Raw genomic sequence first — 22,912 nt, 5'->3', positions numbered from 1 at the left:
ACTCTAGGGGACCCTGCTTGAAGGTGGTTGGACCAGGTGATCTCCAGAGGTCCCATCCAACCTCAGCCGTTCTGTGATAAACACACTACTCTTCAGCTTCAGAATGAACTACATTGCATTTTCAAGGATCTTAAAAATATTATGTAAAATAAAAAGGCACAACTTCTACATGCAAAAATTATGCAGAACATTGACAGTGTATATAGACTTTTGCTGAATGATCACTGCCAGACAGTGCTGTACTCCACACTGGATTACAAAAAGACAACAGCTGGTTTTGGCTTAGATAACATATTAAGTTCCACCTAAAATACCACATGCAAGTAAAAGCTAAAGAAAAAAAAAATCTTCAGTGAAAAAGTCGCAGTACCTTCTTCACTCCTTCTGAAGAGATGAACATTGCTAAACCAAAATTGACAGTTTGCAATATTTCCCTGAATTTAAAAGGGAAAACCTTGGAGACATTTTCAAGCATTCATTTTTTTCAACATTTTGTCAGGTACAATATTTTTAAGACAAGGTGATTACTTTTCCTACTGCACATATATACTAGGTAACATGCACAGAATTTTGTTATTTAACACGAAGCATAACGCACATGAGTATACATGCACTTCATGCAAGTCTTTGAAACTAAAACAGGTGCCTGGGCTAAGCTAACTGCTCACTATATACAAGAAGGAAAGGAGCAAAGAAGGAAGAAGTCATGTTTTAAACCAAGAAAGCAAGTGCAGGAAAATAGAAACTTTCTAAAAGCAAGAGCTACTTTCACATAAATTAAAACCCTGTCTTTATACACAGAAAGACTTACGAAATACACACCACTTACAACTTCACAGTGGCATGTTGTATGGCTCATCCTTTGTTCTAAACAGGAGGCCAATAGCCCAAACTGATATTTGAACATTAGATTTTAATACAGGAGAGTAGAGGTAAACATTTAAGTTCTCATCCACTTTCAATCATACTTGTAATACTTGCCATTGGATCTTACTTCAGACATGAGCAGAATACACTAATTAACTTATTCCAGTAGATGAGCCAAGTGACAGATCCTTGCGTTTTTCAGTTCCAATCCTATTTTACTCTGTGCCTACTGTCCTTTCAGACTGTTTACATTACCCATCTCCTAAAGGTACATCCAGGTGCCAGTGACTAGAAGCATCTCCATTTAGTTCATAGTAAATGCCTTTAAATACTGTATCTAAACATTTCCCATATTTCGGAATATTCTCATCATACAGTACTATGGCAATGTTCTAAAGACACTTTGCTCATCAGATGTTGTCAATTAAAACAGTCAGAGTCCAGTGCTCCCTCATTTTAAACTGTGTTCCACTTCATGTTTTCAGGCTTGCACAGTGTCTTTTCATCCCTATGTAACAAGCTCACATTTTTGTCATCACTGTCATTTCCTTGTAGGAATAACCAGCACAGAATAACCACCCAACTTCTCAATGTGGGTCAACCAACTCCATAAAAATCAAACCTACACCTCCCAGGTTGCAGATACGCTAGAAGTCAGTAATTACAGGTTGCTGAAGCCTAGCCCCATATTGTACTACTGTTTCACTACTGAAATTGACTGTAAGCCAAATTCCTTGTTTCATAAAACTACAGGAACATTTCTAGTAGCATTCATGGAAGACAAAGGCTTAGAGTGATGCTAAGAGTCCCAGATACATTTAACATCTTTAATATCGGTTATAAAAGCCCTGGAATAATCAGAGTTAAAAATCAGAAGAGTTAGTAACTACAAGGAGACTGACATAGTACAATCAAGTCTATTGGCAATTTTTAAGCCCATTTTCATGATTTTCCTGAATGAAAGCCCTTAAAAAGGCACACTAGTTTGACTTCATAAATTAGTGGGAATAGCAACATTAAAAGGAATGTGTTTGCCAGAATATCCAAATAAACTTACATAACTACAGCCCTTGTGAAGTAAGGGATAAAACAGTACACATAATAACCAAAAATTCATTTGAATAACATAAAAGTTACAAACAAGTAATTTGTATATGCTACAGAAAATATTTCCAGACTAAGCACCATGTAAGCCAGAGAACGTCAAGCACTGTTCCAGTGAGATAACAGCAGCTTTTAGAAAATATATCAGAGCTAGCTGTGCACTGAAAACACTACCGTAATTCTTAAAAATATGATAAAAGACTGCCAGATTCAACATAGTAACAACCATATTTGTATTTAAACCATTTCCCTCTTATTCGAACGGCACTGAATGGGAAAACAGCAACATGATTCAAAGATGCCTAAGAAAGTGACTTTATTGCTATGACAGACTAACAGCATTACTTTGACAGTACAGACTACAGGAGTCAGGGAGGCTTGTACCAAACCACCTTAGAAACCTATGCACCTAAAGTAAGCATAGATGATTAGCATGGTTGTCAATAGCAAAGAGGAGTATACATTTAAAAAAGTTTTCACTAAGGACTGCAAACACCATGACAAACATCTACAGTTATATTCGAGGCAATAAAACAAACACTTTTAAATACAAGTAAGTACAAGGAGAGTAACTGCAGCTTGTTTTATTTTTGCCTTTTAAACAAATTATCAGCACATCAGGTTGACTGGCAAATTTCACTTCGGATCCAATCACTTCACACAAATCCATGTTTGTTTTCAACAGGTATAGCAAAACAGAGAACTGTTTGAAGACTGGCAGATAGTGCTGAGATTCTTCCCTTTCAAAAGGAGAACAATCTTTCAAGAGAAGTCATTGTCAATGACCTCTATAACAGGTTCCGTGCTTAAGTGGTGTATCATAACACTTCTGCACAAACACACAGCTTAAATACTTGAGACGTTAACATGACCATCAATTACCGAATTATACACAGATAATGATTTACCATCTGGTGGACTGTTCTCTCACAAGTCATAGCATACTTTACTGAAGTAGTTTACCACACATTGAGCTTTTTTCTGTTTCAGATTAACACATAAGGAAACAAAAAAAAAAATAATTGCCTGCAATATTTTAATACACTTTATTCCTTACCTCTTTATCGTGGAGGGCAGTGTTTTTGAACCAACACTTGAAATAGGTAATTAATGTCAGTATTTAAGTTCTTTAAAACCTCTGTAAAACATAGCTTTGTCTTACCATGGCTGTGGGTAGTTGCTGGGCTGAGAGATGGTTGGAGTAACTCTTTGGTTGGAGTAAAATAAGCTTCTTTTCCCTGGCGCTGGCTCATTTTTCCCGGAGTTAAAAGCTGTGATTCATCGCTGTTTGCTACGACTGCTGAAATACAAAATGGATGCTCAATGTTATGTACTTGTGCATAGATTTCTATTAACAAGTTCACTGCTATTTATGACACTGGTATTCAAATGCTGACTTGAAAAATTCTTTCTAGAAAGTGAGGATTTCAAACCAGAGATTTGCTTTGGAGGGAATGGCAGAAAGGAGCCAGAAAGATTGGTCTAAGATGTGAGTCAGAAGATGAAAACAAAAACTACTGTGTGTAGGAAAACTGCATGCTGCTACTGAATATCAGACATGGCACTGAGCTGTTACTTCTGAAATCCTGCTTTCTTTGCCGCTTTTTTGACGTGGTTTAACCAGCCACAAAACAGCTAATCCAGGAAACAACTTGCCAGATCAAGCTGCACCACCGCTCCAGAAAACCAAAATGAATGTATACATGTACATCAAAGAAACATGTCTTACTAAGGAAGATGATGTAGAGACTATACCAAGGGAAAGGTTTATATCAGAAGAGTTTTTCTCCTTGAACCTTATCAGTCTGAAAAGGCCTTGTTTGATCTCTTCTAGCTATTTGTAAGATCCACCTGTGCAGCGATCCTGCTTATGATGTTTGTGCTTATCCTTAAGCTGCACACAACAGAGCTCTAACTTTTTTGATAGTGGAATAATGACTGCCTCTGTAACACCTGTGCTGTGGAAATAGAGATATTGGCAAAAAAAAGATTAGAAGGAAAGCAGAAGATTCTTACTAAAAACAGCCTGGCTAAAAAATTGTAATTTTTAATGCTACTCACTTCAAGAGTTCTCAAGCTTTCCTCAAAATAGTTTTAAAAGTTCAACAGAAGACTGAGTCAAAACAAACAAGGTCAGTTTTCTAGATAGAAACCGCAGGTGGAGGCCCTCTCAGTTTCATTACTCCTATTATTACAGTAACTGTAATGTATTTTCTAAACAACATCTAGAATAAACAAAGGTAGTGTGATGAATGCAAGGATGCCAGGATACCCACCTGTACTATTTATCTGTATCAGACAAACCATCTAAAGCTCCACTCTGGACAAACTACACCATAAGCAGACTGGTGCTTAGGAAAAGTAAGAAAGGAGGTAAGGCAAGCGAGGCAAAAAGCTCATTTCCCTAGCTCAGAGTTCAAATTTGTCAGTGACAGAAAGTCAATACTTCAGAGGCGGCTGGCATTGTTTTTCTTGTAGTACCAAATTAGATTTTTTATTTTTCCACTATGTACTACAAGAAAAGGGAGGGAGGATAGAGGTAGGGAGCAAATTTCTAACTTTGGGGAATGACTGCACACACACATTTTGGAGCTAGCGTCCAAATTGAAAAAAAATAAAAGGGGGAGGCTAAAAAGTGACTGCTTCGCAGACTAACACAAAACAGGTCCCTGTAAAGGAGCGAGCTATACTGACTTGTTTTAAAAGCGTTTAGGATGCACTGAAGTTTCACCAAGTTAGCTGAAAGCTGCTTTTGGAAAGCCACCAGCCCTCTAACTGTGTCAGAACCGCCTTTCCCTGCCCAACAGGACGGGGTTCAGGGCACGCCAGCAGCAGGCAGTGCCCCGCAGGCGGCCGCTCCGCAGCACGGACAATGCTTCCTCAAGTGACCTTTGCAGAAGGATCTGTTCTGAACAAGCAGAGTGCAGTATTACTAACTTTTTAACCTTTAAACTTCAGAAATTGTGAAGATGTAATCATTTCTCAGACAGTATTTGCCAGTCACTTAGCGGAAGCAACCTCTCTACGCAAGTTCTCCAAACTCATGAACTGAACTCAGTGATGTTAACTCAGTAATACCTGTAAGGGTTGCAAGCTTGAAGTTCCCTATTAAACTCATGCTTCTTCCTCAGTCTGCAGACTCAATTTGGGTCTTGCAAAGACTGCTAGCACTGTTGGAAATGCTCCTTCCCTACAAAGTACAGGTTGTCTATCCCCCAGTGTATAGTATCTTGTGGCTGAATTTCTTAAATCAAGTGGGCTTTTTCAAAATTCAACCTGTAAAGCTGATGGATGAAGAGCAGGAGTTTTAAAATTTATTTGATACAAAGCATTATAAAAGTATTAAACAAATGGCAATAAATCAGTTATAAACATAAATGTCTGCACATCTGTGCTGTAGCAGCCACCAGGAAGTTGTCCCCCTACCTGCAAATTCCTCATCCCGATTCTCAAAGCCATTTGCTCTGTGGTGAGGGTGAAGACAAGGACTGGCAGAACACAGAATCACAGAATCATTTAGGCGGGAAACGTCCTTTAAGATCATCAAGTCCAACCATTCATCTAACACTACAAGTCCAGCAACTAAACCATGTCCCAAGTAACATAGTGGTTACATGGAGTATGGGACAACGAATACCTTTACTGAGGACTTTCATCTTTTTCTTCTACAAAAGACAGATTAATTATATGATTTTTAAAGATGTCAGCATAATTACAAATGTACAATCAGTAAGACCTTCAGATGGTTGGCAATCTACATAAAGATACACCTTAAGCATCTTTTGGCAGCAGCTCTGGAACCTTAGAAGACAGAAACAAAGAAAGCTATTTCAAGGAAAAAGTAGTTGGGAAGGAGTGAGGAGGAGACATTATGCTAATAATGAACCTGAGTTTTTAAGATGTCATTAAATCAAACACCTACCACTTGGAAGCAGATCTTTTATTTAAGAGAGCAGATTTAATTATTATATATTAATAGATAACAGCAATTTGGACAGGCTCTTTGGCTGCTGTTTATAGCTTCTGATGGATTGACTTTATGAACACTATAAAAATTTATGGCACGTACTTAAATTATCCATTTGCTGACTAGGCTTGATGGTCCTGTAGCTAATTTTTAACTCACTTGAAGTGAAGAATGATTTTATCTGGGAACTTCAGTACATTCACAGAATAAAACCAATCAGTTTCTCTCTCTGAAAGAGAGCAATGGTGATTTATACTAGTGGCTTTGCTCATTTGTGGAATAAAAGTTAAACTTGAATGAATAAATGATGCTCCTAGTCAGACATGTTTTGCTTCTCATTTGCAAAGATATCAGACTTACAGCTTTAAACTTGTGTGTCCACAGGTACCTGTAGTGAAATCTCAGCAAACTAATCAAATGTTATAAGCCTCAAAAACATCACTCGTTTTTTGACTGATCTCCAAAGCACTCACACTTTCCAGTGAGTGAGGTCTTAGCTTCCTCGTCATAGCAGTAGGTCTTTGTGACATGCACAATATATATGATTTTTCTAATGTTCCTGTGGAATGTTTCATTTAATTCTTAGGTTTCATGTGCCATCTTTGCACCTTGAAAGATGATTTAGTAGGTACACGCTTAAAATGTACAACAAAACCTACAACAGCATTGCCAACCACTCCTTCCACTCGGTGGCTTCGAAGTGGTTATGTACTTTTTGAATTTAGCTCAGGCTTCAGGGTGCTCATCCAAGAGAGTGATGATCTTGGTTCATCCCATCCTTTACCTGAGTAGGTTTAAACTCATACCAGCTATCTCCTTGAAGCTGAGCAGAGTGCTATTTTAAGGAAGAAACATCAAGTAGTAAACATCAAAGCCCCTTTGCGAATCTCCGGAGGGTACATTTGAATACCAACAGAACAATTAGAGTTGATAATTCATACTTTGCTCTATTTCTTACTACTAGCCATCAAATTAGTAATTATAGTTTGTCAGTAAGATTTATGCATCAGAAGAAACACAAATTGAGGTCGTTACAGCCAATTTATTTCATCAGATGAAGTTATGGGAAAAAAAAATCTCTGAAGTGGCAGGCTCCCAATTTTTCCACTCCATAATGAGCATGTTAACGAGCCTACCCACTTGAAAACAGCACAAGGACATGAGATACAGGAAAAGGTTTATTAAAATTCAGTTCTGCGTTACTTTTGACTGTCTTTAACTAGCAAGATCAGCCCCACTTACAGGAAAAAGCAGCAAAATGAGAAGTTGGTGAGTTAAAAGTATTATTTGGGTGGTAGTTTTTAGCAGTCAGCTTTTAAATAACCTGCTTTTAGGAACCTTCCAGCACCTAGTATGGTTACTTTGTTCATCAAAACCACTTGAAAAAGAACTTCAGGACCTGGGAAAAAAAGGTTTCAGGAACTCCATGCATGAACATGGGTACACTCCAGTAATTGCTAGCTTTTCAGATTACATATTTATATAGCACAGCTGTCTGATGTTTTTTCCACAGAATCACGAAACGGTTGAGGTTTGAAGGGACTTCTGGAGGTCATCTGGTCCAGCCCCCCAATCAAGCAGGGACACCCACAGCAGGCTGCCCATTTTTACAACAGATTGTGAGCTTTCTTGCAATAAAAAGTCTGTGAGACTTCTTGTACCTCCTATCTACAGCCTATAAGAAGAAACAGGACCTAGCAAAGCCATTAACTGTACTATCGATTCACTGAAGAGGCCAACAGCAGCCTTGAGATTAATCTGCAAGACAGCATTAAAAATCTCAACTAAGTTTGCTTTGTACATCTATTATAACAGAAAGGAGCAGGATGGATTAATGTGAATAAAAAGAATGTTTGAATGCTAATGGAAAGAACTCTTTCCATTAGAAAATCTTATTATTTCAACAATGAAATACCGTTTTAGCATTAAAAGTCTGTCTCATCAAAAATTGATCTTCAGAAAGGGTAAACCTCTAACTGGTATAGGGTAATTGAACAGCCCGCAAAGACTGTTGAAGACCATGACTGCTGCACAGGCTTCTCATGAAGGAAAAAATTTTGCCCGCACCTTTCCCTTCCTCGCATAAGCAAACTCTAAATCCCAGGCAAAATTATTCTGCCAGTCATATGATTACACTAGCACACATGAATCAATTGCACTAATTGAATTTTGACTGCATGTACATACAGCTGAAGTTTTCCCTACCAAAACACCAGAGAACATCTTTGAGTATTACAGTATCTGCACCTGTTGATTTCTGATGATGTAAATTTATTGAAATTAAGTGAACCATACAGTACTATACACAGGCAAGCTCAAAAATTAAATTATTTCTGAAGGACTGCTCCCATGCCTTTATTACCTACATTACAGTAACATTTGAAGCATTTATTTTCAACAGAAGATTTTCACTGTATTTCAGCTTCTCAATTTGAATACAGAAAACCAAATATTTAGCCCAGTGGCCTATTTAGAAAGAAATATGTTAGCTATTATGAATATATGTCCAAAATACGGTAGTAAAGGGGAGTTCACTTACTTGATGGTCCATGAGAGTCTCTGTTATCCCCATGATGCTGCGTACACATACAATTGAAGAACAGCAAACAAAAAAATCCAGGTCAGGAAGAAGCAAGTGCACAAAAGCAGCAGCAGCAGCGGGAAAGAAGAAGGACAATGAAAACAGTGTTAGTTCATGACTAAAATACAACATGCACCTCAATACCAAAGGCGAGACCTCAAGAGACTTCGCAGTTCAGGAAAGTCGAAGCAACACAACTGACAAATACACTAATAAAGAAGCCAGCATTAGAAGCCATCGTCGTATATGGTTAGTGAACAGCAACTGCCCCAGCTGCTAATTTGGAGTGGAACCTCTCAGTGTTCCCATGGTTTGATACATAACATATCCTAGGAAATTTTCAGCTGAAACGTTTTCAGAAGACTAAAGCTCCAAAGAAAGTTGAAATAACACAAGATTCATTTCCAAAACTGCTCCACTTTCAGCCAGGTGCTTTGGAAATACGAAATATTTTCAGTGATCATTAATGTTCAAATAAGCACTAAGGCTGTATCAAAGCCTGTTGGGTTTGGCACACAAACATGAACTTAGAAGCCACAGAATCAGCTCAACAAAAAACAGCAGTAACATTTTAAATTCTTTAGGATGCAAGAGAAGCAGTGCAATTTTAAATGTAAGAAAACATTTTGTATCAAAGTATTCCCCAAGAATTTATTTGTATAAAAATAAATGTCTCCTTCCCACTGAAATGCATCAAATACAGGCACCATATTAGAATAATTGCATAGTTATAGCTTGCACTTCTTCCTGTTGTTTGAGTTGGAATATTTTATAAATCACTACTACCCAAAGCCACGGTGGGGTTAAGATCCCACTGTGCGCAGCAGTGTACAGATACAAGGTAAGTTCCACCTGTCTCAAAAGGTTTACTACATTTGAGACACACAAATAACAAAAAAAAAAAAAAGGAGAAAGCAAGCATACTGATCAGCATGAACAGACATTTCCTCCTTAAAAAAATAAAATTCAAACACGCTGTATCTTCTATACCTCAAACAAAAGTCTTGTGCTCCATTTCCATAAAGGAGAGAAATCCTTGCCCTGCTTTAAAGAGGATCCAATTTTGCCTGTGATCAGGACTAAACAAGAGGATACCTGAAAAAAAAATCTTAGCAAGCAGGAATCTCATCTTACACTCATGACCTTAAAACATGGATTTTTATCCCTCACAGCTGCCTGGGGCATTACATTGTTATTGCAATGCATAAATGTAAAAGATCACAACAAGAATCCTGGAACAGCAGTACAAATCACAGGGAAGATGAGGGAACCCTTCTTTCATAATTTTGTACTTTGTGGAAAGGGACTTGATTGAACAAGAGAAGCTGAAATAAAGTGCACTTGGTAAACAACCTCCTGCCCCTTGCCAGGGACTCTGGGTCAGAGGGAAACACTGCTAACAGAACTCATGGACTCACTGGACAGGCTTAGATACTAGCGTATGAAATGCTATTATTTTTTTTAATGTATGGTAGTAACATATTGCAGACTATGAGAACATTTCTGTTTGACCTGCCTATATTATTACCCGATGCTGTTTTAGACTGAAGAGAAGGACTGATGAGAGCAAGGAAAAAGAGCCTGCCGTAACTGCACAGAGATCCAGCAAGGCACTGAAGGGCTGGGAACACCAGTGCTCAGCACTGGTCTGCTTTACTTCACACCAAAGTTGGAAAGCAGGAGGAGAGAAGTGGAAAAATAAATTATTAACAGACACACAGGTGAGAAGTTTCTGATATTCAGCATGTTCGCTAGCAGGGCGTACTTACACGTTGAAGAAACACAGTGAAGCAGCAGCAGGCTCTGTCTCACTGCTTGCCTCTCAAGAAGTCTTGACCAAGACACAACGTGACACCACAGAGCAGGGCAACTGGTCACCCGAGATGATGCAGGGACTTGTATGTAAATATTTTAGCATTGCATGGGTAATCCTATGCACTGGTACAAACAGCTCCCATGCTGGGGACTGAAACACAAGCCTGCCTAACTCTGTCCCTGATCTCCCCCAATAAATATTCTGTTTACGCATCAAACTGCATTCCTTGCTGGTCAACACCCCCTTCCCTAGAAAGATTTGGTCCTGTGCATTTACCTAAAACCAGCCGAATAGGTATTTGAATATGATGCAAAACATTAAAATACTGAAATTAAATTATTTAGGCACAAACGACCTCTTTATTTTCCAATAGCCTATTGCACCTCACCCATCTGCAATTCATATCGCTGCAGATGAGGAATTCAACCCTCCTAAGGAAACAAAAAGAGATCATTTCACTACCTTGGTGTTTGCTCTGAAAAGAATGCATTCAGGGCCTTCCTGTTCATCATCTGCCACAGCTCTTACTTTAAATATACAGAATTAAGAGAAATAAATACATATTCCCAGAGACACAACCCACCCGTATTTTCACATTTACTTAACTGATGGCAAATTTCAATTACAGAGTAAGTCCTCTGACAAGGGAGGTTCTCAACATTAAATGATTTAGTTAGCTTCTGCTCAGGCACATTCAATTAAAAATGTTTCTGCCAAAACATATAAAGCCTAGCCCTCCTTCCAGTAACATTTTAAATATGTAAGACTACAGAATAAAAACAGCAACATAATCCACCCCATTAAACAGCAGCACTACTGCTGTTATCACACAAAAGCTGCTCTGTGCTTTAGAAAAACATTATTTTTAGATTTCCATTTCTCAGGGATAAAGCTCCTAAGAACTGCTACTAAACCTAAAATTACATCTGCCAATTTGTCCTATAGAACAAAATCCTTTTCCTGTCGAAGATTAGGGCAAAAGCAAAAAACACATGTCATGCTAGCATGTCTCAACCTCACACCATGAAAGATGAATTTGTTTAAAATGTTTCTTAGGTTTCCAATCTAAACCTACAACTAAATTCTTAACAGAATTTGAATGCACATTCTAAAGCCATGTTAGAGTTTTTATACCCTGCTGAAGATAGACTTTTCCAGGGAGCACTCTTTATTACATATAAATCATTCAGTTTAATCATGTCACATTTAAATTCAGGACTGAGCCAGCCTTCAAAGCTTATACCAAAAAAAGGCCAATATTCTATGCTTCAAGCAAAAAAGGTACTTTTATGGCTGTTGATGTATTTAAATAACAAGAACTGACTGTGCTAGTTTATACCAAAGGCACCTCATTTATAAAATACCTCTTGGTAAAATTAGTCAACTAGAAAGTCTTTTAAAAACAATTTAGAGAAAAAAATGGTTTCCAACAAACATTCCCATGATATGCTTTGTATTTTGTCCCAATTAGGCTTGTTCAAATTATATTAGTATTTAATAGAAAAATAATCAAAAGATGCTTTCAAGCAAGAAGTTAAACCAAAGTATCTAGAGTATTTTGCACTACCTTAATAGTGTCAAGTCTGTGATAAAAAGTTTGTTGAGCTGTCCTAACATTTGTGTTCAGATACAGTACATTTCAACCTATCCACTTAGGATAAGCAATCTGTATAAAACTTTTCTCCCTAGATTAGATTCTGGAAAGAGAAGTCCACGATATTGAGTTCTGTGATCCCAGGTACCTCCTATAAATGCTCCAAAGGATTTAAATTGTGTAGCAAGATGTTGATCACTGTTCTTCGTGCATGTTTGCAGTTCAAGTATTTCATGAATTGGACAAACGGAACTTGAAAAAATAGGTATCAACAGATTGGAGCTAAAAATCCAGAATACTGAACAATCTCAAAATCTTAAGAATAAATCTGATCTGTGATTAATATAAAAAACTTATACTTTTTAGTAAAAAAAAAAAAAAAAAAAAAGTAATAAAAGTATGTATTTCAGAGGTAGCCTAGACGAAAAAAAGGCATGGAACAGACCGACTCACCAAATGCAACTAAGCATGGTTTGAACTGTGAACTACAACCTTAAATTCTTTACAAAATATCTTCACTAAGAACTTATTCAGAAGTCCAGTCTGTGATTAATTACTAGTTCTGCAGTAGACCCTACGTGTTCCCCAATGCTGTAAATCATTAGCGGGTATGAAAGCAGAGGAAGCAAGAATTAACCTAAACCTAAACATTTAGAATGGTTTCCATATAACACAGCTTGTGGAAAAAATAAGTTCATAAATAATTTTGACAATGTAATGATGATTAAGTGTCCCAATACTACGATCTTTTCCTGGTTTTTAACTTGCTCTTAGAAAGAGAGCTGGTAGTTTCGCTACTTCATAAAGTTTATTATGTGCACAGATTACCAACTTTTACACATGAAATCATCCTAAGAATATACAATTACCACTCTTCCGTTTCTGCCCATCATTCCACCAAGAAATACATTATTTTCTCTTTGTCCACAGCCAGTAACTAGTAAATTGCTGAGGAGCGAGACTGCCAGGAATATCTTTTTCTTTTGGGACTCAGAGGCTCCAAGTATCAAATCCAAGAACCAAATGCTTCTTGACATCCAGCCCTCTTACGATAAGAATCTATCAAATTATAGATGATACTACATAATGTTCCAAGTGCGTTTACCAGAAAAGCAGCAGTTCAAACAGAAACAATTCAGACTGTTTAACCCTTTTCCCCATAAAACCATCTTTGCCTTCATTTGAATACATGATGCTACATTTAAGTTACTCACTGAATTTCTATCCAGTTCCCCGTCAAGCAGAACGGTCTCCATACTGGAAGAGCGTGTTGCCTCTCTCTCCTTCAATTACTGGTCTTCCATCCTGATACTCAATATCCTGTAGGAAAAATAAAATAAAATAAATAAATGAATAAGTCATTTCAGTGGCTGAAATCCATTGGAAATTTTCACTTTTGTAATTTCCCAAGACAATAAAGAGTTTCCTACGGTACGTTATGGTTCCTTGCAAAATGCACACGCTAGCTCATAAAACTCAGCCTTTTAGGAATGAAGGGAGAGAATAACTTCCCATAAAAAGGCCAAAACAAGAGCTATTCCACACATACTCACAGAGGCAAGCCTCTACATTTAACCACACTTGCACAAATGAGGAAGAGCTACACTGGAAAACATAAGCAGGAAAAAAAGGGGGGAGGGGGGACTAATGATCCACCCCCCAATCTTTTTCCCTTGGTTCGAGACCCCAGCAGCAGCACACCACTTCCAGCCTGTAGGCACAAGCACACACACACGAGCTGTTTGGGTACGTAACAGCTCTTCTGGAAGAGGAAGAATGCAGAACTTTGTGATTTAACTTCAGAAACAGTCACCTTTTGATTTGTGGGGCTACAATGGAGAAATTACATTATTCACGCCAAACAGCACCCTCTGTGGCACTTCTGGACATTCAGCTTGTGGTCACCATGCTGGCAGCTGGAAAACAATGCCTCATTCTCTAGACACTTCCTATTTGCTTTTCTGATAGAGAATGGGAGCTGTAAGAAGCCTCAGTACTCACATCACATTTAAAGCCACCGATGAGACAAGAAAAGGGTTTGTCACCAAGCATAGCTCACTGGGCAGACGCATGCCCTAACCATTCACTCAGTGGGTTTGAAGAGGGAAGCAAATGAAGGGAAAAGAAGATGGGAAAGGAGAAGATAGGAGAACATACACCAACAAGACTGTGCAGTTCAATGCCTGCCTCAGGAAATACATACTCATGAAAACAAATCGCACAATCAAGAAGAACCGACTGTTTTAAAAGTTCTTCCTGCCCTAGTTTTTGTTCTTGTATTATGTGAAGTATATCAGAATTAAAATTCCCTTATGATGAACGGGTAGAATTAACGTATCGCAGCAAGCTGAAACACTAGGTTACCAGAACATGTACCACCAAAACACAAAAGGAATCATTAAATTTTTAAAACCGAAAGACATAGCATGACGTAGTGCTAAAGAAATGGGAAAGGCTAGTGTTCCCTGTGACGCAGGTAGGAGCAGCAAAGAGGACCGTGCTCAAGTACCAGAGCAATTCCTGAGATGACACATAACTGGGAAGAGTATGCCTAGATGCTTTTATTTAAATTAGAAACAAGATGAATTTGAAGGGAGATTATTACAAGCCATTAATTCACGTTACCGAAGCAGAAGCTAACATTACCACAGGAAGAGCAATTCCTCGCAGCAGCTTTATTTCCAGGAGCAGCAGGCACAGCTTCCCTGCTAGCAGAGGGGATGCAGAGCACCGAGGCACGATTAATGTCTCTTGGAGGCAGCTCCTTTCATCTCTTCACCTCCACTCCCATTTCAGGCTCTGTTATTAGCAGGCTATTCAACAACACCAGGATGGCTGCAGACACATTCAATTTACGGAAACACCAAGCTCTCTTTAAACAGGATGAAAAACGAGTGACACTGCAAACAGATGTATACACTGATATCTAAAGCAGTTTGCTCTTTGAGTCACACGGACTTGCTGTCGTGCCCAGTTATCCAAACAAACAGATCTTTCCTGACAGAGGGACATTAACCCTAAACCTGTTTTCAACACATCTTTATTTTTAACTTCTGATTTTTACTGGTAACACTGCTGGTGGATTCTGGCCCTCTCTCTGTTCACATAACTGCAGCCACTCCGTCCTTCCTCGTGTCAGTCTCAAGGGCAGCATCGTGACAGGTACCTTAATGTCCAGTGCTCAGCATTCGCTGTCTTCCATGGTCACCAGGAAGCTAATAACCATCAGAGCCCAGTACAATACAGACAAGATATCTAGGAGGGGATGAGAGAAAATACTGCCTGCTGATGTTTGAACAGACACCCAAGAATAAAGCAGGTGGAGAAATGGTTAAGGACTGCATCCCCTCACATTGTTTCACTTATGAGAAGACAGTGAGCCTGGCTTATTTTACTTGGCAAAAGGAAGGCTGAAAGTGAACAATATTGCTGCTGAAAGATGCCAAAATAAACACCAAGGAAGGGAAAGGGATCACTAACAAAAGGATACTGCCAGAAAGGACAAGTAAGTATCAGCTTTGAGAATAAATTTATTTTGAAAATTACAGACGTAAGGAAAGGGAATTCATTTTTCAGCTGCAGCCAGGTCACTATCAGGGTGCTTCCAACACTAAATAAGATCTGTTCTACAGAATCAATCACAGAATTTCTAGGTTGGAAGAGACCTCAAGATCATCAAGTCCAACCTCTGACCTAACTCTAACAAGTCCTCCACTAAACCATATCGCTAAGTTCAACATCTAAACATCTTTTAAAGACCTCCAGGGATGGTGACTCAACCGCTTCCCTGGGCAGCCCATTCCAATGCTTCACAACCCCTTCAGTAAAGAAGTTCTTCCTAATATCCAACCTAAAACACCCCGGCGCAACTTTAGCCCATTCCCCCCCCAAAAGAAGCACTCACACAACCCCTGAGAATCAGCAAGAGCTGTTTATTGCCAGGCAAGCCTGTGGGATGCCCGTGGTGTTTGGTGGCTCCAAGCTAATGCTTGCGATGGAGCCTGAGCACCGAGTAGGGGGCTCGCCGGGCACTCCTGCGATGCTGTCGGTGCTCTCGGATGGCAGAGCACAGAGACATGCCACAGTACTCCCGGGTCTGTCAGGGCAGAGGTGGATCCACTTCCATCCGTTCCTCCACATCTGGTGGATCCAGCTCCATGAGCTCCATGGGCTCCATGGTGTTGGGCAGAAGGCTAAGCCAGCCCTTGCCCAGGACTGCCCAAACGGCGGCTGTGTTGGGAGCGGCTGAGGAGATGCCCTCACATGGACAGGGAGGAAGGTTGGGGGGGCTGAGGGCCCCTTTTCTGGGGCTGGCTCCCCCAGGCCATTTGGCTTGCCAGAGAAAAAGGCTGCCCCTCGGTCACAGGGACTGCCCTGCACCTCCCATCCTGTGCCCTGGGTTTAATTTTAACACTGGTTTTTAGGTAATTTCATTCTATTCTTTACGGAAAAGGCCAGAAGCAAGGTGCATCTTCAGCCCTAATTCCCATGTGTGCTTTGTGCTCCGAGTGAAGAATTTCTTCGTCACGTCACATCTAACCTAAATCTCCCCTCCACTTGTTCAAAGCCACTATTCCTGGTTCCACAGCTACCCTCCCTGACAGAGTCCCTCTCCAGCTTTCTTCTAGGCCACTTTTATGGGTAAGGTTAGGCGGCCACAATGCAGGACCTAGCAGATTGCTACCTTATCTACCTCATTCCATACATTCCACATGATGTTTGAAAACACAACCCCGACATTAAATTACTACCATTTTAGCTTTTGGGAGGCATTTATGATATGCCTTCTCTGTTCTTGCCAGCATTGGTTAACGTGGAGATTTGGTTGTCTGCCTCGGTGCTTGGTTTGGGGCTTTTACTTTACAGATGCTCCTACTCCGTCACCACAACTCTTAAGACCTTAAATGTTCAGAAGGGTACACAAATTACAATCCTCTGAAGAGAAATATATGACAATGCTCCAGCTAATCATGCTTCTTTTATAAACAAGAGCTACAGAAAGGCACTTAGCTGTTGCTCATTTTAACGCAGCTGTATCAGTCAGACAAATCTTGCCATAAAATAAGCTATTTCTCTCCAACTGTGACGATAACCCAGGGCCATCAGCGCAGAGGCATATATTTAAGGCAGAAGGGAGGTCCCACTTAGCACCTGATCAAAAACCTGTCCTGCTAACATCTGTATTTCATTCCCAATATGTTTGTTTTCTGTTTCATCAATGGACCAAGTTACTTGAACACTTGCAGACTGTATGTTATAGGTGGGTTTTAGCTTTGTCCCTAAGTATTATCACCTAGTCATCAGATACTCCCTTCACACCATGCTGCTGTTTGTGATCTGTTGTAGCATCACGGCAAGCTCTCTTACACTCCAACATCCTAATGCGAGTGTACGGCCTCGTCTGTGACCTGCTACTGGGCTGCACTGAGGGCACGCTGAAATGGATACTGCGTGCTGCTCTGGCCTGCCCAAGAGGGAAGCATTCTCTAGGGCTCTGGCCTCAAAACAGACCTGCTAATCTCTGTTGGATGCCTGCCTTCTTTCTTTAAGGCCTAGAATAAGTGAATGCAATGAAAATGCCCATGATGGGTATCAGCTAACAGTACACTCTAAATGTTGTTATGATGACACAGGTGCAATTATGCGACTTCTAAGTTCAATGAGGCAACAACCAGGGACAGGCACGGTAGCAGAAACAAAACCTAGCTGTTGTTTATACTGGCATCAGGAAGAGAAAAAAAAATCACTTAGATCCTTGCAGAGTCACAACAGCACCTGAGAAATGCTGCTCCACAGGCAATCACCACATCACTGATGCTGGCAGGGCCCTCAGGAGCCCACCAGGCCCAACGCCAGCCTAAGCAGGGCCACCCAGCGCAGGCTGCCCAGGGCCACGTCCAGGCAGCTTCTGAAGGTCTCCAAGGAGCCTGTGCCAGTGCTCCTTCACCCACACATAAAAGAAGTGCTTCCTGACGTTCAGATGGTACCTCCTGTGTTCCAGTTTGTGCCCACTGCCTCTTGTCCAGGCACTGGGGACCATGGAAAATACCCCGGCTGTCCTCTCTGCACCCTCCCTGCAGGTATTTATAGACTGATGAGAGACAGTGCCCTGAACCTCCTCTTCCCCAGGCTGAAAAGGCCTCTGAGCCTTTCCACCTAAGAGAGGTGCTCCGGTCCCTCACCATCTTCATGCCCCTTCGCCAGACCCTCCCCAGTTGCTCCATCTCCCTCCTGCCCTGAGGAGCCCAGAAGCAGACACAGAGCTGCAGGTACAGCTGAGCAGAGCAGCAGGATGCCCCCTGCCAAGATGCAGGCAGATCTCCGCCCTTGCAGCCCAGGGCACCATTCGCTGCCTTTGCACCAAGGGCACGTTGTTGGCTCATGTTCAACGTGGTGTCCACCGGGACCAGCAGGAGGCCCTAGGCAAGCACTTCTCAGGTGTGGTTCTCGGCACATTCAGTGCAGTAAGGTCTGTAAGGAAGTTTAAGACAGTACCCTTGAGAAAGGTAGAGGTACGTAAAAAAACCACTACATATTTCTTAAAAATTAAGAGCTAATAGGAATAGGACAGCTTTTAAGGGAGTCAAGAAAATCTGAATCTCAAATCTAACTAGGGTTATCAAACCAAGACTCTCAAACAGTCTCAGTGTCACTCAGTCACACAAAAGGGTGAAGGCACTTTCACTGTGGGAGACAAGCAATAATACCGAGCTGTGAAGAGGCAAGTGCCCTCCATCTGAGGATCCTGAATTCAGTGTAGCAGAGGACAAAATACAGCCCCCCAGCTGCAGCACAAGACCACAAGCCACCTCTTTCAGCTCATAAATCCACATAGCCAGCACGGAGCGTTAACAAGCTACAGATCGGGCCAGGTTCTTGCCAGTGACACAATGTCACCTCATGCCAGGGACCGCGTGCTTGTGGAGAGCACTTCTGAGAAAGCAGAAATCGAGACGGAGCTACTGGTAAAAATGGTGCCTGGCCAACAGGGTCAAAAGATTGAGTAAAAGACCTCTGGTTAAAAAAAAAAAAATATATATATATATATATATAAGCCCCCAAGTACATTATGATTATGTCATGTTGTAAGCCAACAAATACACCCTTATGAAATGTTTCCTTCCCCCCCAAATTTCATCACCTGCCTTCTCGTTTCCTGAGTAAACAGCTCACACGCAAAGAAAGCTGTTTCCTCTGTTTCTGTATTGCTCTTTTCAGACAGAACAAAACAGGAAGGGTGAAACACTTCAGAAAGACTTGAAAAAATTTAATCTAGAAACAGCTTGGAAAGTAGAAGCACAGTCCTGATAGCTCAGCTATACTTTGAGAGCGATAGTTGGCAATGAATACCAAGAAAAAGATACCAGGCTTCTGAAAATCAACTGCAAACTTTAATAAATTGCTGTCTTAAACAGGTGTCCCACAGGTCCCAACATTCACTCCCAACATTCAAAGGAGATGTTGGTTTTAATGGTAAAAGTGGCTATTTCTTCACATAAGGGATGTGTAGTTATCTGGAGTGTTCGTCCCATTGCCTCCACAAACCAGTTTTATCTAAGTTCCATCTAGCTTTTGAGCATAAGAATGAGAGGCAGGACAGCACACCTATGAAGCACCACAAAATATTTATAGGAGTTGTTCTGCTTTGTTGTGATGATGTAGGGGAGGAAGATTTAATCAGACCTTATATTGGCACGTCTAGCACTTCATTTTTACATTTCAAGATGCTGCAGTACCAACCAGCAACATAACCAAGTGGATGCCAAACCGACCTCACCGCAGATATATTTCTATCAATGCTAGCACTGCTTACACAAGGTTACATCAGTCAAGGACAGCCTTTGTATAAAGAACAAAAAGAGGTGCTCAAAGCAGACACCTTTTAAACTGTTTTCCTTTCAGAACCCCACCCTGGGACTTGAGGGTATGTTTGCTATTTGGCCTTTGTTACCTTGGGCAGGGGAAACACAACTAGAAAAGGTTTAACAGAGTAACACTATAAATGTAATCATTTCAATTTAGGGAATCCTACCTTTCTTCTAACAGCGTTAGGAATTTCTTTTACAATTGCCAAGGTGCTGCTAATGCCACACACCCCCCTTAGCTGGTCAACTCAGGTTCATCTCATTAGAGGCTTGCAGCAGAAGCCAAGATACTCCAATTAATACCCCCCTGCACTGAGAGGAGAGGCCAGCTGGAGCTCCCTGTGGTTTACCTCCAATTTTGGCAGCTGTACAAGGCTGCAGCACCACGGGTGAGGCTGAGACAACTGGTCCTCTAGGCCTGCACACCTCTCTGTGGGCTCCCTCACCCCCACCACCCACATTGTTGTGCTTTATTTGAAACGGACACGCAAAACTCACAGAAACTGAGCTAGGGCAAGCCACCCTTTACCTGCTGTCCTGCTTGCAGACCTGGCACAGCTATGGTGCAGGACCACCTTGGGGCATCCAGCCTGCTCCAGCTATGCCAGTTTGTGCGCGTGGGCTACGTTTACATGGAGCCACCGCCAGTGACTGCAGACTAGTGCAGGAAACGAAAGGAGTCAAGCCACGGGAAAAGGAAAAGCAATGTTTTTGTTAAAGGCTTTTTCAGAAATGAAAAAGTAAGATAAGTCAGCAGAGATGTTTCCAGAGACAAGATGGATAGTGGGCAGAACATTTCCTTCCAGTTCTGATGCCAAAGTGGAATCAGTTGCAGCTCCGATACACCGGGACAGATCCGAGTTTCCTTTGCGTGGAACTTTCCAAAACAAAATCCAACCTTGCTTCTCTGAAAAGGAACATTTTTCTCTTTTCCCCTTGGCAGACGTTACTGTCAGACACAGAGTCAAAGCATTAAAGAGGATAAAATAGAAACTTACTATTTCAAGCCTATGAAAAACATTTTAGCCATACACGGTAGGTAATGAGATCTAATCCATCATGCTGAAAAAGCCTCAATAACGGGATGGTGAAAGTCTGTTTAAATACCTCAAATACCTCAAAGTCTGTTTAAATACCTCAAAAGAACAATATCCTCAGTGATGAAATGCTCTTAAACATCTGGGTTACAATACACTCATAGATACAAAGTCTCACCAGCTGTCCAAGCACCACTTCTGTTAAGTTTTTTCATCTTTCCTCTGCACTGTGTTTTGCTGCCTCTCAGAACTGAAAAGGATGACAAACTCATTTTAACCGTTCTTATATTTTCAACCCTGTCAAAAGTAAACTTTACATTTTATAAAAGCGGGGTGAGAGGGCGGGCAGTCAGTCCCACACAGGGAGAAAAACCTCAAAACATTACTTGGCTGCCTCACTAACACCTGCCTAAGGAGAATTCAATGTTTTGAACTCTGAGTGTGCTGCCATTGAACTCCAGTCATTTAGAAATAACACTGGGCTAGAGACTTCCAAAAAGCTAACAATGGAAAAGCACTTTTTTTCCATTAATAAGCACTGTTAAAGAATAACATTAGTTTATAGAGAATAAAACAGACCATCCATCTTTCCTTATCCAGAGCTACCAAAGACCCCTCAGCACAGAACTTCTATAAGCAGCAGCTTGGTTTAACCAAAGAAAGAATTGAGATTATTCCTCAGCTCAAAAGAACCATGAACAGACCTCCATGGGGTTCAGGTAAGAGACCAGTTACGATCCTAAATTTTGATCTGAGATGCATAAAATAGAAAATCAATGCAAGATGTAAGCCCTCTTTCATGCTTTTAGCCTCAACACAGACAAATCAATCTCAGGTGAGCTGTGCTTGCTGCCCCCCGGTTACATTGTGACCTGGAGGTTTTCATGAAATGGACATTCTGCAGGATTAAAGGTGGTGGGAATTTCAAACAGGAACATAATGTTTATTTTCCAGTATGATTTAGTTTTCCGTATCTTAGCAGCAGTGGCTCTTCTTGATATTAAAATAGAGTTGGTGACATAAGAGGTGGCCTTCACTCAGATTTCTTTAAGCTAGTGCTAGAAAGTAGTTCCCACAATTTCAAGGCACAGGGTATCTGCATTAGGATTTAAGAGCAAAATGTCAGAGAAGCACACTGAAAAGGGAAAAACCCTAAAAGTTCTAACTTAAAGTAGCAACAGCTTTAAACAAGTAGTGATAGCATGTGGCTTACACGTCCTGGTTTATTCAAAGGACTTCGTCTCATTTAGATTTCCATTGCTTATGCCAAGTTCAGTTTTTTGATTGCCTAATTAAAATTGGTTGATGCACCTAACTTTGGCCTTTTTGTGTGTCAGTCCTTTTCAACGTGTTTGCAATTCAGGATCTTCCATATGGCTGCTTTGGTTTTGTTTTCTGTTCTATTATTATTTTATTAGCTATTTTATTTAAGTTGTGAACATATATATCAAATTCCCTATGTACAAATTTAGGGATGACCGGTGCTTTTAGTGCCAAGCATTCAAGCTTGTCTTTCTGAAGTGACTAAGTCACTTTGATTTGGAAGTGTTATGGAGTCCCATCCAGCTTTTAGTTTAACAGGATGAACAACAGCAATTAAACAATACAACCTGGTCCACAGGAACTATCAAACACCGCAGCGTTCCGGCCTTTGTCAAGTGATCCTGCACTTATTTTTTGGACACGTAACCTTCTCCTTCAGGGACCAGTGTAGAAGATATTAAATTCCTTCAAATGGAAAAGTGAGTATGTGCCATGGCCAGGACAACAGGGCTCTTTCCTTTACCACCAGAGAACGGTCACAAGGTCACTTTACACTGCACAACAAAGCCTTGACGCTTCCTTGGAAGTTCTTTGAAATGCTCCAAAGAAAACAAATAGAGCAAAACCCAGTGTCTTGTTCTAAGGAAGAACTATTCCATTAATGCCCAAGGAATGCTGAATGGAGAAGGCATCTCCGCCCTCCCTCCCACCTGTCTACTCACGCCCTGGGTATTCAGTTTGCCATAAAATGGATTAACGTGGTCATCAGAGAGCTTGAGCAAGTGATGTAAGGGAACGCTGTCCTCTGAACAGCAGTC

General features: G+C 40.7%; 1 protein-coding gene across 4 annotated transcripts in view; it reads right to left on the bottom strand.

Moving 5' to 3' along the window:
* Positions 1 to 22,912, bottom strand: part of OSBPL8 (oxysterol binding protein like 8) — an 89,098-nt gene that overhangs the window by 48,656 nt on the left and 17,530 nt on the right. The window contains exons 2-4 of one of the 4 annotated variants that reach the window (XM_068669133.1): positions 13,144 to 13,249; positions 8,478 to 8,514; positions 3,134 to 3,271 (exon numbers count right to left, since the gene is read on the bottom strand). In XM_068669133.1, the coding sequence (XP_068525234.1) occupies positions 3,134 to 3,271; positions 8,478 to 8,514; positions 13,144 to 13,185 (217 nt within the window). In that variant the 5' untranslated portion in view covers positions 13,186 to 13,249. The remainder of the gene's footprint in view (positions 1 to 3,133; positions 3,272 to 8,477; positions 8,515 to 13,143; positions 13,250 to 22,912) is intronic. The other 3 variants (XM_068669134.1, XM_068669136.1, XM_068669137.1) reach the window with 3 other exon arrangements.

The sequence above is a fragment of the Anas acuta genome, chromosome 1 (genome assembly GCF_963932015.1).
Source record: "Anas acuta chromosome 1, bAnaAcu1.1, whole genome shotgun sequence".
In the NCBI taxonomy this organism is placed as follows: domain Eukaryota; kingdom Metazoa; phylum Chordata; class Aves; order Anseriformes; family Anatidae; genus Anas; species Anas acuta.
The sequence above is the reverse complement of the archived record's forward strand: the minus strand, read 5'-3'. Positions and strand labels throughout refer to the sequence as shown.